Raw genomic sequence first — 17,306 nt, forward strand, 5'->3', positions numbered from 1 at the left:
AACTTTGTATTTCGTGACTTAAGGGGGTTTCTCAAAAAGCTGATTCAAATGACGATATATCTGCGTCATTGTTATCGCAGAATTCCTAAACAATTTGTGGGTGAGTCTGGAACTATAGAAAGATCGCGTTCTTGGACGCCAGATAATTGGAATTGCAGCTTGGCAGTCGAGACACATTGTAATCAGAGTCTAGTGGGAGGCGGCAGCTCTCTTCCCGAGATGCACAACTTGCTACAATCAATATTTCGATTCTGTGTGTTTCATACAAACATTACGACAGATACAATACGGAAAGATGTCCTGAAGTTCAGAAATCCGACGTGGAGGAGTAAATAAACAACAAACCTCTCATATTCAGACTCCGCATCTTTATCGCACCAACCGTCGGTGTCCTATATAGTATTATTACTATTATTATTATTATTAGTATTATTATTATTATTTTAATAATATTATTACTATTAATATTTTAATATATGATGTATAATATTATATAATAATAATAATAATATTATTATTATTATTATTATTATTATTATTATTATTATTATTATTATTATTATTATTATTAGGGCTCAGATTTCTAGATGCTAAAAACGGGAAAATGTGACAAAAAAGGAAAAATATTTATACATCTTGATTAGACAACTTTTACACTATATAACTTCGAAATATTATATCTTTCGCGTGTTAAATATTACAGTACCTGGTTAACTAGTTTCAACCTGTTATTGGCCATCTTCAGAACTCGTTGGTGCTGGTTTTGGCGCCTTTCGTTTATGTTTCCTATGTGGGTGTGTTTGTGTAGTGTAATGTGGAGTCAAAGACTCTTTGAAATAACCATAGCGCTTCTGTACAAAACAAATGAAATAATACAAAAAAAATGCGGTTTAAGAGGTTAGGTACAGCTTACAGCAGTAAAATTTTGGAAATATTCAACTTTTTTTTCTCAATTACTATTTCTTGTACAATAATTAAAATTAGTATGTGTAAAACACTGTTCTTCTGCTATATGAAAAAAAAATATTTTTATGATTTAAAAAAAATTATTTACATTTTTGTTTTCAAAATTCAGTTCACTGTGCAGTGATGAAGCGTTTCCCAGATAACTAAAAAACTAACTAACATTTTGTGATGAAATGTTTTGTGTGTATTTATGCATGTCATATCTACAATATGATGCAAGATCACTTCTCTACCTTTGATAGATTGTCTGATAAAAAATAATTGTCTGATAAAAAAATAAATTCATTTTAAAAAATGGTCAAATATCAGTACTTTCTTCTAACACAAAATAAGAAAAAAATATTATTTATTAAGGAATGTAGTTGAAAGAGCATGATATTGTAAACATGAGTTTCAGCAATAAAATAAAAGAAAGAGAACATTAAAAAGTTAACGAGTACACGAGTTGTGAGGGAAACGCTTCATCACTGCACAGTAAACTGCCACCATTTTGAATTTCTGAAAAAAAAATAATAATAATTTCTTTTATCGCAAAAATATTTTTTTTAATATAGCAGAAGAATAGTGTTTTACACATACCAATTTTCATTATTGTACAAGATACAGTAGTGGAGGAAACAATTGTTTAATATTTCCAAAAGTTTTACTGCTGTAAGCTATATCTGATCCATTAAGGCGATATTTAAAAACTATAGGTTGTCATTTAAAAGGTTTTCGATGACGTCACAAGTCGTACAATTCCCAACGTTTACCTTCTTTAGTTTTATTCCGATAATCATAGTTTTCAGCAAATGTTATGCACTTTATTCTTCTTCCTCCTGCTATCTCTCTATCCGTGTTCTGAAAACAGTTCTTCACTAACTCTTGAAGTAGATGTTGAGCAGCCTGGTGAACCAGCCAGGACTAGACTCCAACCGCACTCACGGCGGCTGATTCATACGTAACGAAGCTACCATATGCGGAGGATTCGTTCCGCGCTTTTGCGGTGAGTATTGCGTAATGATCAGGCTTCGAGACTTTGGACCCGATACAATAAGTTTACTGTGCATGCACTATAGGTTGTTGACTCGCTGCAGGTAGCTAGAGATGTGTTGAGGTAACAACGTTGCTATTTAGAGTAGAGTACGGTAGTATGGGGAAACACACATATGTACATTCTGAAAGTAAATATAATTACACAATGATAATGTTAAAAGAATGTGAAAAGCATTTATTCTCCTGTCTTTTATAAGCATTTGTGCTTAATTATACACAGTGTTAATGGTGGAAATAAGCATGTAGCAATTTTAATTTTTCCATTTATCCTATTGGTCGTCTTTAGGAAGTGCAGTTACAGTACCGAAATGCAATGTACTACAAGATACACTCTCATTGTCTCAAACGTAAATCTTTTTCGGTTATCTGCCAAAGTTTGTAGGCTACTGTAGAAATCTGCGCTCTACGTCGCATGACGTGATAGGAGCAAAACGAAAAACCTAACATCATTGCAGTCTCTAAGAGACAGTCCTTTATTCTCGGGTGACTCTATGTCCACTAATTTGCTGTTTATGTTACACAATGTTCCATATCCGTTATTTTTACATAAAATTGATTCCACTTCTGTTTTACACGTTCAGTAACCGGTGTACTTGATGTCTTATTAATTCTCTGCATCATTTTCTAAATTAATTTGAGGGCTTCCGGCATCTCTTGCTCTGACTTTTCTAACCGTGTAATAATTTCAGACACAGTTCGTATGAAAACCAAATTATTCGTCAGAACCTTCAAATCCAGAGCGTTTTCCTTTGCGTATTTGTTGGCAACCATTCTACAGTACCCCAACCCACTGTACGCTTTACCACTATACTCAGTACGCCGTTATGCGGATTTCCCACTGAACTGCTCTATTGGGTCCGAAGTCTCGAAGCCTGGTAATGATGTACTTACCGAATTCACAATTCATGTTCGAAATGACGTCCTTGTGTTATTTGGCAAGCTGCGTATCTCCTGAAGACATGTCCAGCAATTTGCCGCAGTTTGTTCTCCGAAATGGTTCGAATTTAGTGCCGGATAATTTTTAGTAGGTTATTTTACGACGCTTTATCAACATCTTAGGTTATTTAGCGTTTGAATGAAATAGAGATGATACCGGTGAAATGAGTCCGATTCAGTCCAGATAGTTACCCAGCATTTGCTCATATTGGCTTGAGGGAAATCCCCGGAAAAACCCTCAACCAGATAACTTTCCCCGAACAGGAATCGAACCCGGGCCATCTGGTTTCGCGGCCAGACGCGCTAACCGTTACTCCACAGGTGTGGACGATATTTCAAGTTCCTGAAATGAACGTGGGTTATTCGCGTAAACTTAACTTTTAACCACTAAGGTGGAACCATGCTTCGTCACTATAAAAAATTAAAATGAGGTCAAGTAGTCCATCATACACTGACTGTTGGAACCACATGCAAAACCTAAGTCTGCTCTGATAATCGGGTTCCGTTGATCTCTGAACTACACGTATTTTGCAAGGTTTTAATTTTAATTGTTTCGTACCTCTTATCACTGAAGACTGTTGACACCCCTACTTGCTGAGATACACGGCGGGAAGATGTAGTAGAACTTCTCTCTAATCGGTGGCCAGCTTCATCTAACAACTCCTCAGTGAGAACATGCTTCACACATGTTCGTTTCTTATCCAATACTGATGCAGTTGTACGAAATTTCTTCACTAAATTTTAAATCATAGCCTTAGAAGGCTATGGCGAATCAGGGAATGACTGACGGAAGTTTGCAAATGAAGCTTTCAGGTATAACTCCCAGTAAAGTTGATTTGAATAATTTCGAGGGAAAAATTGTTCCGGGGCCAGGTATCGAACCCGGGACCTTTGGTTTAACGTACCAATTATTCAAATCAACTTTACTGGGAGTTATACCTGAAAGCTTGATTTGCATAATACACGTCACTGTTCGTTAACAGAAAACCACAATGTAAGTCACACAGAGTTAGTGTGCACTCAACGTTGGTTGCTTGACGGTTGTCAGCCCACTTTGAGGTCTGTGGATATAGAGGGAAAAATTGGATCGGTGTCTGGTAGAGTTCCCGGGTAGCTCAGTTGGTACGTTAAACCAAAGGTCCCAGGTTCGATACCTGGCCCCGGAACAATTTTTCCCTCGAAATGACGGAAGTTTGTTACAACTTCTCCAAGATTCGTATTTCACAAAGTTGTCTTAAATAAACACTCGTTGTTCAAGGCTATATTTCATAATGGACACACTACTGCACTCTAAATGTACCGTATACAGCTGCACCCTCACTGTGTAAACGTGTTTACGAAACTAAACACGAAACGTACGCGAGCAAGAGGTCTGATCACTGCGAGGGCACAGCAGTTACTACGCATATGACTTTCCGCTGACGCCGGTCTAGTCCTGGCTGACTCACTCTGTATAAGGTTTGACATGTTTGAGGTTTTCGTCCAGAACCCCCTCATTCAATTTTAATTGCAATTATGTGTTACTTTTGAAAAATCCTGTATATTAAGCTTTTGTGAAAGAGTAAGAGTGTTATATAGAGACTCAGCAGCCCTAAAGACGACAAAGATGGTACAACTGCCGCATACATCTCGTTTAAAGAGTAGAGAGGCTGTGGGAATCGACGGCAACGTCGTTCGTCTAGAAGGTGCAGATATGCAAAGTTTTGGAAGCAACGCTGAACGCAAATTGTGTTTGTATAAGCAATGGAGCGTCGTCTAAGCAGATAAGAAAAGCAACGCTCGGCGCGGTGCTGGGCCTCGGGGAGTTCCAAACTTGCGCCGCCGAATCCACCACCAGACTTAACAATCTTATCGCCGCTATTTCTCCCAAGTGACTCTTTCCTCACGCGTTGCCTCAGAAAGGAAACCCAACGCTGGGCGCAGTCACACGTCTTAAAACATCACTCTTCTTGCAGCACGCTCCCCAAGGTCGTAGCACACCCGCGAGGTTTGCACAGTGCACATCAAAGGGAAGCCGGCGGCGGCTTTGTAACTACTTTTATGTTGAATACGTATCTGTGGCTCAAGAGATACGTTCCTAGCTGTCACGTGTTGGATTCCCGAGAGAGAAATATACCGACCGAATATCTTATAGGCTACCGGCGTAGCTCGGTCGGTTAAGGCGCTTTCCTGCCGATCCGGAGTTGCACTCGGGCGCGAGTTCGATTCCAACTTGGGCTGATTACCTGGTTGGGTTTTTTCCGAGGTTTTGCCCACCTGTAAGGCAAATGTCAGTTAATCTATGGCGAATCCTCGGCCTCATCTCGCCAAATATCATCTCGCTATCACCAATTCTATCGACGCTAAATAACCTCGTAGTTGATACAGCGTCGTTAAATAACCAAGTAAATAAATATATGTCTTATGAATTACGGTACCAATACCTACTGTATTTATTGTGCTTACTATCACAGTGAGGATAGGAAAAAAAAATGTCAAAGGGATGTGGAATAAGGGGAGGGGGTATAACAAGGCTGTCTAATACCTACCCTGCTCAACATCTACTTGAAGAGTTAGTGAAGAAATGTTTTCAGAACACGAATAGAGAGATATTAGGAGGAAGAAGAATAAAGTGCACAACATTTGCTGAATACCATGATTATCGGAATAAAACTAAAGAAGGTAAACGTGGGAATTCAAAATGAGTCAGTAGAACAAGTGGACAGCTTCAAATATTTGGCGTGTAGTAACATGAATTGCTGCTAGGAAGCCAAGAGAAGGATAGCAATGATAAAGGAAGCTTCTTATAGGAAAGAGAGCAAGACCTACTCACCTTTGGAAATAACTAAGAGACTAGTGAAGTGCTTTGTGTGTAGTGTGGCATTGTATGGATTAGAAAAATAGTTATTATGATGAAATGAAAACAACTGGAAGCATTTGGAATGTGAATATGGGGAATAATGAAGCGTGTGAAATGGACAGACAAAAAGAGAAATGAAGCTGTATTAGAAAAAGTGGGTGAAGAAATAATACTGAAACTGATCAAAAGAGAAAAAGAAATTGGTTGGGTCATTGGTAAAGAAGGAACTGTCTACTGAAGGATGCATTGGAAGAAATAGTGAACGGGAAAAAAGTTCGGGGCAGAAGAAGATATCAGATGATAGACAACAGTAAAATATAGTCTAATGATCGTATGCGGAGACGAAGAGGAAAGCAAAAAAAAGGGAATATTGGAGAATGCTGGATTTGCAGTGAAAGATCTGGCCTTGAGTAGGAAACTATTAACGAATGAACGGTGCCTACTAAGCGCTGCCCTATACGAAATAACGATCATCCTTCATGCAGTGATATGTCAAAGAAAATTTTCCTTTCGAAAAAAAAAAAAATAAAATAAAATATTGAACATCTTGTCTAAAATTCGGTAAAATGTTATAGTTTGGGAATGTAACAAAATAATATGTAACATTAACGATAGGATAATTTTCTACCAAATACATTCGAGTGCACTGATGGTCGTCGGTATGAACAAATGCTACCTATCACACTCCTTCCCCAATGTACGAGTGGCACTTGCAATCTGAAAGTTTCATGGGTTGAGCATTAATCCTTAAAGTGATGATCGTGATTTTATAATTTTGCTAGAAGTGCCGGTCACGATCTAATCGTGATATAGGCCTAGTTTCCATTTTGTTGTTATTCTCCAGACGGCAAAGACCATTGTTTTGTTGTGCTAAGAGCACGGAGGAAAGTTCATCGTGATGCATTTATTATTATTATTATTATTATTATTATTGTTATTATTATTATTATTATTATTATTATTATTATGACCGAGCGGGCTAGCGGCGTGGTAGAGGGCTGGCCTCGCATTCGGGAGGTCCGGGATTCGATCCCAGGGGCCAGCAATCCTAACTGAGGTTTTTCATGGTTTCCTCAGTTATTTCCAGGCAAATGCCGGGATTGTACCTCTTGAAAGTCCGGCCATGGACGGCGATCCTTCCCTTAATTCTTTCATATGTGTCTGAGTGAATGATGTGTAATGTCTTAAATGTTTGTGTTGTATCGGAGGCGGCCCTGGCATAGAGCTGATCCCTCATCCGGGGAGGCCCTCCATGTCCTTGTGTGGTCAAAAAAGTATGTATGTGATCCATAGCTTAATTCCTCTCCCGACAGGTCGCGGCCCTGTAAGGCCCGGGTGGCGTGGGTCGTGTAAATGTACCTAGAAGGGAGAGGTTAAACTGAGAGAAAGAAAGAAAGATTATTATTATTATTATTATTATTATTATTATTATTATTACTATACGTATTAATGATCTAACATTCATCCATATCCTTATAGTTTGTGTCTAATAATTCGAGAACCCATCTGTAAGTTATGTTCTGGTTTATACATATTATCCGGATATCTCTACGATGTGATTATTTTTCAGGTCGAGACTTATGGGTGATGGTTGTATCGGCATCTCCTTATGAACATATGATTGGAAAACCTGATGTTAAATATGTAGCCAACATGCATGGAAATGAAGCAGTTGGAAGAGAATTGATGCTCCATCTCATTCATGTAAGAGACGAGAATTTAATATAATTATAATTCTCCGGTGGGCGGGCAAAAGTGCTTAAGTCATTTTTTCTGATACAAGATTTCCTTCATTAACCCTGAAATTGCAAAACTCCATTTCTCACACTAGTTTATTAAACCGTGTCGGACTGTAAAGAAAACAACTATTGCAATGTCCATAGGCATATGTTGTACAATTTTATAGTACAGTGAAATTTTGGTTAAATTTTCCTACTTCTTTTTTTCTATTGTTCTATTAAAATTATAGCTTATAGCCTATTGAAGTGTTGTATCCTATAGGATACCTTGTGAATTCAAGGGTTAAAACCGTTTCTTAAAAGAGGTCCTAAAACCAGTGACGTCAAAAAATAAAGAAAATCATGAAATAGCCTAAACATGTCACTTTTCAGATTTACAGCAGTTGTTTAAATCTTTGAAAATTCCTCCTGTAAATTTTGCATAGTGACTTAAGCCCTTTTTCTCGTAATGTGAGCTGAACCGCTTTCTCAGTCTTCTGTTTTCTTTACAGTTTAAGGTGCACATTATTATACAGAATATTCTCTTTTTCTCCTACTCTTTTTTTTTATTTCTGTCAACTCATCCTTTTCTATCCTTTTGCAACAGCAGATAAGTGTATGAAACGGAATAAGTCATTATCCAGATTTCAGATGACATGAAACCAGGCACATCACAAATATTAAATTCTAAAATGCCATAAAAGTAGGAAGTCCAGAAAGGCACTCGTAAGATTAAGTGAAATCGTTACAGAAAATATACGAGTAGCTTAAAACATAGAAGATAATGATGGTAGTGATGATTATTATTACGAAAAAACACGCAAATAAAGTTGTATTATTAAATTTGAATTTAAATAGTATATAGATGCCCATTTCATCGTAATATATTTTTGGGCAGGGTGCGAATTGACGTGAGGATGCCGGGGATCGTTCCCTCTAAAGAATTTGTTGTTCCCTGCTGAAAAGTCATTAATTTTTCCCTGCCGTGGACATATATCTCTTCAGTTGCCTAATTTATATTTTCGTATCTTAATGTTACTAATGTTCCGTAATTTACGTTACTAATGCAGTACATCAGTCATTTCCAACTGGACAACCTGTGACGTCGGAGCAAGTTTCCCTCTCTCGGAGCAGAGCTGGTAGAGCACGTGAGGGAGGGTAATGTTGTACCTCCGCTATTTAAACATCTCCACACCTTCCACTGTCACTTCCCCTACTTTGCTCTTCTACCTATGCTTCCCCTCTCACGGAGCTCGAGAGCAGAGATGTATGACGTCATACAGCCAGCAGTTGGAAATGCCTGCAGTACATAATGATGTTCGTTTGTAATATAAATTGAGCGCGACAACTATTCGAGTCGGCAAACATTGCTAATTATTATGAACAGTATTTTTACAGTAATTAAAATATTGGTAAATTCCTAGATTCGTTATACGGAAGTGACGGCACTTAGATATCCCGAAGTATGTGACAAGGTTAGTGGTTTAGTTGAGGGGATTTCTAAGTGACGTCACTTCCGTCACGAATCTTGAAAATCACCAAAATACGAGTATCAATGTCTCGCGCGCCCCCCCCCCCCGGAGAAAATATTCAATTTGCACCCAGTTTTTGGGTCACAGAGAGTTAAAGATGAAAATTTTGAACAGATTTCCATTACAGCCACCATATTGCAGCAACCATGTGCACGTACGTGTGATATGCAAACGAAAGGAGGCGGACCCCTGAATTACAATATACTGTATAATATGCAAACATGCAACGAAACGGCTGAAAAACGAGCGTGGAGATAGTTGGAAGTGAAAATGGTCGAATTTGTAAGGGATTTCTTGCGGAGATGGATTTCAAATGTTAAGGACTTTATAGGGAAATATTTCAAGGAAAGGAAATTGCTCGGAAATGTAGTAAATTACGTGTGAAATGAGAGATGCGTGGTAATGGAAGTGCAAACAAATGTCGTGATTTCTAGTGAATGAAAGGAACGTGGGGGCATTAAACACGATAGAATGTAATGTGAAGAACGAAAAACTTGTATTAATTCAGTAACTACTGGAATACAGCGAAGTACAACAAATGATAATGAAATAAAATAAAATTTTCTATATTGTAATGGCGGCCTGGGTGGAGTAGTCTATAGAGTGCTGGCCGTCTGTGCCCGAGGTTGCGGGTTCGATCCCGGCCGATGGCATTTAAGTATGCTTAATTGCAACAGGCTCATGTCAGTAGATTTACCGACATGTAAAAGAATTACGGGGGACAAAATTCCGGCACACCGGCGACGCTGATACAATTTCGACAGTTGAATTTAAAAGGGTATTTTTTGTGAAGATGAAATCGAATATTTAAGGCGCTATACTAGTGAGCCACGGTAATATTTTCGTAAAAGATAAGCATTTTCCCGGCATCAAAAATAAAATACAATCACCTGAAATTCTCGTGCGCTAGTTTCTACTAAATAATTATGACATAATGATTCCGTAAATACATAGTGTTTTAATTATACTATTTTTAATGTAACATGATGTGAATCGGTACGTTACCTATTTCCGTATGAAGTATTCTTGTTCACTTAGCTTCATATCTTGACTTAGGCAATGTCTATCCTGCAGTACGCCATTGAAGCACATTATAAAAAATCCGAAGCATCGCATCACTTGATTTGTTCATATTAACCACTAAAGTTCGCACGGATCACATATAAGTTACAAAATTATATTTAACACACAGGTTTACACTTTTACGAGAGTATTCAGATTTAAATAAATCCCAATAAAATGTATTTAAAGTGTATATCTTTGCAGCGGGAAACCTGCCTTTTTAGTCTGCGCCGCACTATCATAAGTTCAATTATTCATTAACATAAAGTATTTACACTTTTTCACTTTGCCACTGTAAACTAACTACAAATATTGTACACAATCAATAATCGCATTTATTAGTAGTAGTCTATTCGTGAAAACAATGAAAATTAACACGGTCCTTTTGTAAGGCTTCTTTTCGTCGAAAAGTCACGCAATGTAAACGAGTAAAAACTCTCAGATTAAAATCAGTAACTCACATAAAACAAAATTAAAGTTAATTTAAAACTTACAACAGAATCAATACAATAAGAAACTACTATGATAAATTTTGATCTTTTACGATATCTCCATATTACTGTTTTCCTTTCTAGAGCTCAATTCAGAACCGGTCAACACAGACTGCTAGTGTGTTAGAAGTGGATTTATCATATGACGTAGGATCTTTGTTATTGGTCAATTCTTGTCACTGTGTCTCTCTTCTTATTGGACTACATTAATCGTAGACACCGCAGTTACTACCTGAAAGACAGGAGAGCTTCACATGAAGCATTATCATAATTGAATGGACATTTTATGACTCGAATGTTTCCGTACCGAATTTCACAATAATCACCCTAATGTATTTTTAACAAATGAATGTAGTTTTAATAGCAGTACAAACTATATAATTTACAATGATGTGACATTCACGATGCGGCGTAACATATTGTATTAACCAGTGTAAAATCAGAATTTTACTGTATTATGTCACTAGCAGAATCCATGCGGTGACTGAGTGGTCAGACGCAGGCGGCCCGGGTTTGAGTCTCGGTCAGGCCTGAAATTTTTCATAGTGACATTTGTGACGGACAAGGTCACAGTTGGGTTTTCTCGGGGCTCTCCCGTTTCCCCATATTAGGCATCTACATAATTCCGTCACCTTTCTTCATTTAGTCATCATTCCATAGCATTCCCCGAACGCCGTTTGACGACGCACGGAGGGGGGCTGGCCTAGGAACGAGTGGGGTTGCCTGCTCGAAACCTGGGTACGCAGCGAACCTTAGTGTAGTCAGCCGGTGTGGGTTTGGGAATGCGTATAGTTTGAGGGTTAGCGCAACAGATTGTGAAAGGTCGCAGTACTGGGTCGTGTGCCCCCTCCCTCTCACATATCATTAAAGTCTATCAGAGAAGATGTTTAAAATGTCTCCCACTCTCATGTACACACAAGTCTACGTAAGTTTTACACTCCCTCCTGTCGTATCTCCGCTGCAATTATGTGAATCTTTGCGACTAGCTCTTCGTTATTTGACAACTCAGAACTGTAGACACGTTCTTTCATGGAGCCCCATAGATAAGAAGTCCAGTGGTGTCAAGTCTGGAGACCGCGCCGGCCAAGAAACTGGATCATCCCTAATCACAAGTTAGAAAATCCAATACAGGCTGCAAAATTACAGTAAATTCACCACAACAGAGCATATTCAGCGAAATAAAACGTTTTGCGGTTTATGTCTCGAAGTTAAAATATCAGTTCTCGACCGCGATGTCGCGTCGTCGTGTTGCATATCGCCCCATTATGAATCCTACATAACGCTGCGGTTTTGTGGTAGCGTTTGTGGTTGCTAACTTAGTGGAGTCAGGTTCGATCCTCGGTAAAATATCGATGGCACCAAGATGACACATACTTTCACATATACTATGTTTTACGCATTACGCAACAATTAATTTACTTTACATGATAGTTTATTTTCTCGAACTATAATTTAAAAGACATGCTGTATAAATTAAATCATTTCCTATACACCGAAATAAGAAGATAAAATTGATCTTGCCAGGCAGCACAGCAACTTATCTGCGGAACATATGATTCATATAGGACCAGACATTTCAGTTAAATCAGGGATGCAGAACTGGCGAGAGAGGGGTGTAAAGCATGGGGAAAGCGTTGGTTCCCCGTCCACAGTCCACCGGCGTTGAATGATGTATCTGTGGCCCGTACGCAATCACATAAGGCAGACACTGAATACAAATCCCCTCACCTACCAAGTCAATGACGCGGGAATGGAAGGAAGGGGTGAGTGACATATCCGATGAGTGACGCAACGCCACAATTGTCGCCCAGTTCTCCAAGCCTGAGTTAAATATACTGAAACAATATCCAAAATTAATGGTAACACGAATTCAACAAGTAACATCAATAATGCTTTCAAAACGAACATGCATTGTTTCTATTCCTCGTCGTATTTATTAAACATTTACTGCTGTGTAAAATACGTACTTATGATTAAATAATAAATATATTACGAGTATAACATCAGTTTTATTTCTCTTAAACTCATCTTATTCATTCATGCATAGTGTTCTGCCCAAGGACAGGTCTTTCACTGCAAACCCAGCATTCTCCAGTCTATTTTCTGCCTTTCTTTTTGTCTCCTCATATGGTCCACTCCTCTTACTGATGTCTAATTATTATTTCAGTACCTGGTGACAAGTTACAATACAGACCCATACATCAAGTGGCTGCTAGATAACACGAGGATCCACATTCTTCCTTCTATGAACCCAGATGGCTTTGAAGTAGCAAGAGAAGGACAATGTGACGGTGGACAGGGAAGGTATGAATTGTGTTGTAATTTATAATTATTTTTCTAAAGCAGGAGAAATAAATTAAAAAGCCTGTTAACAAAATACTAAGGAAGTAAAGCAGGGCTGGGCACCGGGAGCGAATCCAAACTCTAAACGGGGACGCTTAATATTCATCCGTCACAGCATCAACGCTGGGCGGTGTTCGGCGGGGAAGAAAGTGGTTGAAGAGAAGTCATATGGCTCCCCGTGAGAGAGTAGAATTCGCTCTCGGTGTCCAGCCCTGAAGTAAAGCAAGTAAGTCATTTATATTAAAGTTACACAATTATATCGCTAATCGTATATAGGCATGGTACAAGCGCTAGCGCGTTGGTCTTCTATTCAAACGCTCCGGGTTCGTTCCTCGGCTAGGTCATGATGGAATAATTTGTGGCGGACAAAGCAGACTTGTAGAGAGTTTTCTCGGGGTACTCCCATTTCCCTCTAATTCCACCAACAGAAACATAATCAGACGAAGAGGGGGAAACAATTTTTATGAGAGAAGGAGCATACTCACGCACCAGATTGGGGAACTTGCGAAGCAGCAAAGGTGAAAAAATGTTTGAAAAGCGAAGCAGCTGAATTTAGTACTAGTACTGCGATAGTAGTACAAAATTCACTTTCGAGTTCAAGTAGTGAGACCAATGTAAAATTGCCAAAGAAGAACTCTTTGAAAAAGACGGTTAAATGTATTAGAAAGATTGGTATAACGATGCTTGATGGAAAGTATCATCGAAGTTAATACTAGTAATCTCTAATTCCAAGACAGCAAAATTACTCTAAATAAATATTGAAATAAATGAACAGTGTATAGATTATACTTTTACTCTAATAGTCTGGTACGCATTGAGCATATCGTCAGCTTCCAAGCAAAACACATTAAGTGAAAAAAATATGATATATATATATATATATATATATATATTTAAATCCATTGCCACCAGGTTGTCATTTGACATTTCTGGTCTCTCCTGGCAATGGCTTATTTGTAACCCACTTCTGAGGTTGGGGCGCCTGGAAAGCGGAGTTACGCTGCCCCGATGATGATGATGATGATGATGATGATGATGATGAGATGATTATGAAGTGACAGGAGAGGTCTTAAACCTAAACCTAACCTAATTTCCAGACCATGGACGAACACAGGAACATTCCCCTTTAAGAAAAAATTCCTGTGTTCTTACCGGGAATCGAACCCGGAACCTCATGAACTGTAGTCAAAAGCTCTGACCACTAGCCCATGAGACTGGTCAGTCAAAAATATTACCTCTGGGAAAAAGACATTTTGAAAGATCTTAACAAAACTGAATTCTCAAAATATTATTTTTAGTAAGTTGTTTTTCTTTATGTGTATTTAATTTTCCAATTCTAAATTTATACGCATACATTATCTACATTATATACTGTATGTCTTTTTCTCAGAAGTAATATTTTTAACGTAACCATCATACGACAGAAGCTAAAGGAAACTTACAAACAATCTCTGCAAGATAACATAAGCACCTTTGAATGGAAAGACAATGTCACTTCGGTACCGGATTGGCCAAGGAGAGAAGCAGTTGCCAAATTCCGATTAGCAGCTGGACATGATTCCTTGGGTAAACATCTATGCCGCATTGGTTTACTCCAGAAGCCTAACTGCCCACTCTGCAACCAGAACATCGTAATGGACTCAGACCATCTAATGGATTGTCCCAATCTGTCCTCCACAACACTGGTAGAGAAGTACTGGGAAGCAAGAGAGAAGATGATGGCCATCCAAATATAAATATATTCCATTATTCTTGCTGAGATGAACTATTTTTGTACTCTTCTCAATGTTTGTTTATTTATTTGTATATTTGTTTACTTGTCTCACACTATTGCATATTGCCATTATCAGGCTAAAGATAAACTCTACAGCTCTGCATTAAATAAATAAAATAAAAATATTTTTAACGTAATGTGTTTTTATTCTAAACCGATGATGTGACCTTAAGTCCACTGGTACGTATTGGGCATATGACCAAAACTACGCTGGTACCAACTATTAGTGTGACGAAATGTTCGTGGTATAAGTTTTAGGGTACAAAATATCCTGAAATCCCCTCACATACTATAGGGAACGGGTGCAGAATCAGGTGACACAGATTCTAATTGCGCCTCTGACTGGAACAGACCACATAGATTCAAATTCGAGAAGGAAGAACAAGTAAAAGAAGACAGTGGTGGTGGTGATACTCTTTTCTACGTACTAATAATTTGGAAATGAATGTTTCAGGTATAATGCCCGTGGTTTTGACTTGAACCGAAACTTCCCAGATTACTTTAAACAAAATAACAAACGCGGACAACCAGAAACAGATGCAGTTAAAGATTGGGTCTCTAAGATTCAGTTTGTACTTTCTGGTGGACTACACGGTGGTGCATTGGTTGCCAGCTATCCATTTGACAACACTCCCAACTCCAGTAAGTATCATAGTATAAGACGCAGGCATTTGATGTACACTGTAATTACATATGAACACGCACAATGAATGTTCATGTGGAATACACTCTTTCCAGATAATATTATAATGATCAGCATTCAGTTCTGATATTGTTGTTATTTACTGACACAACGAAGGAACGTGTATTGGCATGGTCCGAGCAGGCATGCACCTAGAACCCTTAAATAATACAAACTGAAAATTTTAATAAAATGAATTAAATATAAAATAAATATAGTTAAAAAATTTATAAATGAGGTTAACAGAATGTAACAAATTAATATAAAAATCTTATGAAATAGCAGTAGAAGTGAACTTAATATTTATTTTTTAGAAACTGTCTCAACTTATATAAATTAGAATCCAGATCATTAAGCACCGTATATCTAAAAGTTACTACCTAATTTGTCCATATTCATTAAGTTACATAAATTCGGGGAAAAAAATTTTCATTTTTTTCTTCGAAATACAGTGAGAATCTTTCAAAACTATCGATTCGCAAGTTTGCTGCTTACCATGTGGCCCCCTCATAACCACCAGCATATCCTTTTGTGAACTCATGGCACCACAACACTTCACTAGTATAACATACATACTCAACTATAGAGACTGATTTTTCTAATAACTCATTGTGTCATCACTCATAAAACAAACTGCTTAATGAAGAATAAAATGCATTTGTTCTCACATTACGTATTACAAGTTAATAGCAATTATTAATTTGACATGTAATCACTTTTAAACAGGATTTGAATACTTTTTTTTATGAATTACACATCTACAATCTCTAATTCCCCTAAATATGTTTTATAATTTAGTGACATATGAAGGCTACATAAAACTATTTTGAGTGTAGTTTTAAAATGCGTTTTATCTAGACAAAGATTCTCGTTTCTAAAATAAATTTAAACAGAAAATTTTCACTGGAAAAATATAAAGGACAAGCAAAACCACAACACAAAAGGTGTTATTGATATTATCTATCAATTTTTATAGATAACAAAAACATAATTTTATAAATAGATTATTCATAAAACACAGCTAAAGTGTAAAATATTCCAAAACATAAAAAATAAAAACTTACATAAAATCTTAACATTCTGTTACTGCCTACTAGGAATGTGCAAATCATCTCCACTGTGTAAAGGTAAGAGAAAACTGCATGTAGTTAAAGTTGTGAAACAGCTAGAACTCCAAATGCTGTTAGTTGCCATAAAAGAATGAACAGTCCTGTCCTGTGTGAATGGATGTAGTACTTGGGCATGGAAAAGTAGTGTACTTCTAATTTGTTAAGAATTGCAAACTATCTCTAAATTATAAAATACGTAGGTTAGTAAATGTGACAGAAAATACATGCATTTGAGCCCTATCTATGAGATTCAGTGGCGGATTAAGAGTAATGTTTAGTGAGTTTGAACACTTCTTCCAAAATTTTAGTCATGATAAATGATTTGCAACTATTTATGATTTACTATTGGTATATTACAACAAAAAAGAGCAAGATTGTTGTGAAATGCAATGCAAACTGTAAAAAAGAAACTGACGTAGCTTTCCTCTGAACAGAATTTTAAATATGCCACACTTCAATTTACAAAATACTTTTCATGTTTATTTGTGGAATAAGGTCCTTATCACAACAGGAAACCTACTGCAATATACTATCTTCCCCAGAAGATGATATATGGTACTCATATGGTAAATATTCTATAGTGTAAGTAGCCATAGGAATACCTGGAATTGTACTGAAGCCTGCGCAATCGGGTGTGGCAACAGGCAAACAATTCACATTAAGCGGTACAAGAAGAGTAGCATTTAAAATAATGTTCTGAACTTGATGGCAGTATTCTTTAAAACAGAAATCCGTACACATAGTACGTTTTTAACACTGTAAAAAATAAAACTAATGCATATTTTAACATGAGAGGAAAATAAATTGTTTTTTTGTTTG

At 37.4% G+C, this 17,306-nt stretch overlaps 1 protein-coding gene across 6 annotated transcripts in view; it reads left to right on the forward strand.

Moving 5' to 3' along the window:
* The window catches only part of LOC138714857 (carboxypeptidase D), a 250,889-nt gene that overhangs the window by 204,849 nt on the left and 28,734 nt on the right, over positions 1 to 17,306 (forward strand). For 4 of the 6 annotated variants that reach the window (XM_069847066.1, XM_069847071.1, XM_069847072.1 and 1 more), the window contains exons 3-6: positions 7,347 to 7,480; positions 12,747 to 12,883; positions 15,151 to 15,338; positions 16,476 to 16,505. In XM_069847066.1, coding sequence (XP_069703167.1) covers positions 7,347 to 7,480; positions 12,747 to 12,883; positions 15,151 to 15,338; positions 16,476 to 16,505 — 489 coding nt within the window. The remainder of the gene's footprint in view (positions 1 to 7,346; positions 7,481 to 12,746; positions 12,884 to 15,150; positions 15,339 to 16,475; positions 16,506 to 17,306) is intronic. The other 2 variants (XM_069847068.1, XM_069847070.1) reach the window with 1 other exon arrangement.

This window comes from Periplaneta americana, chromosome 15 (genome assembly GCF_040183065.1).
Source record: "Periplaneta americana isolate PAMFEO1 chromosome 15, P.americana_PAMFEO1_priV1, whole genome shotgun sequence".
NCBI lineage: Eukaryota > Metazoa > Arthropoda > Insecta > Blattodea > Blattidae > Periplaneta > Periplaneta americana.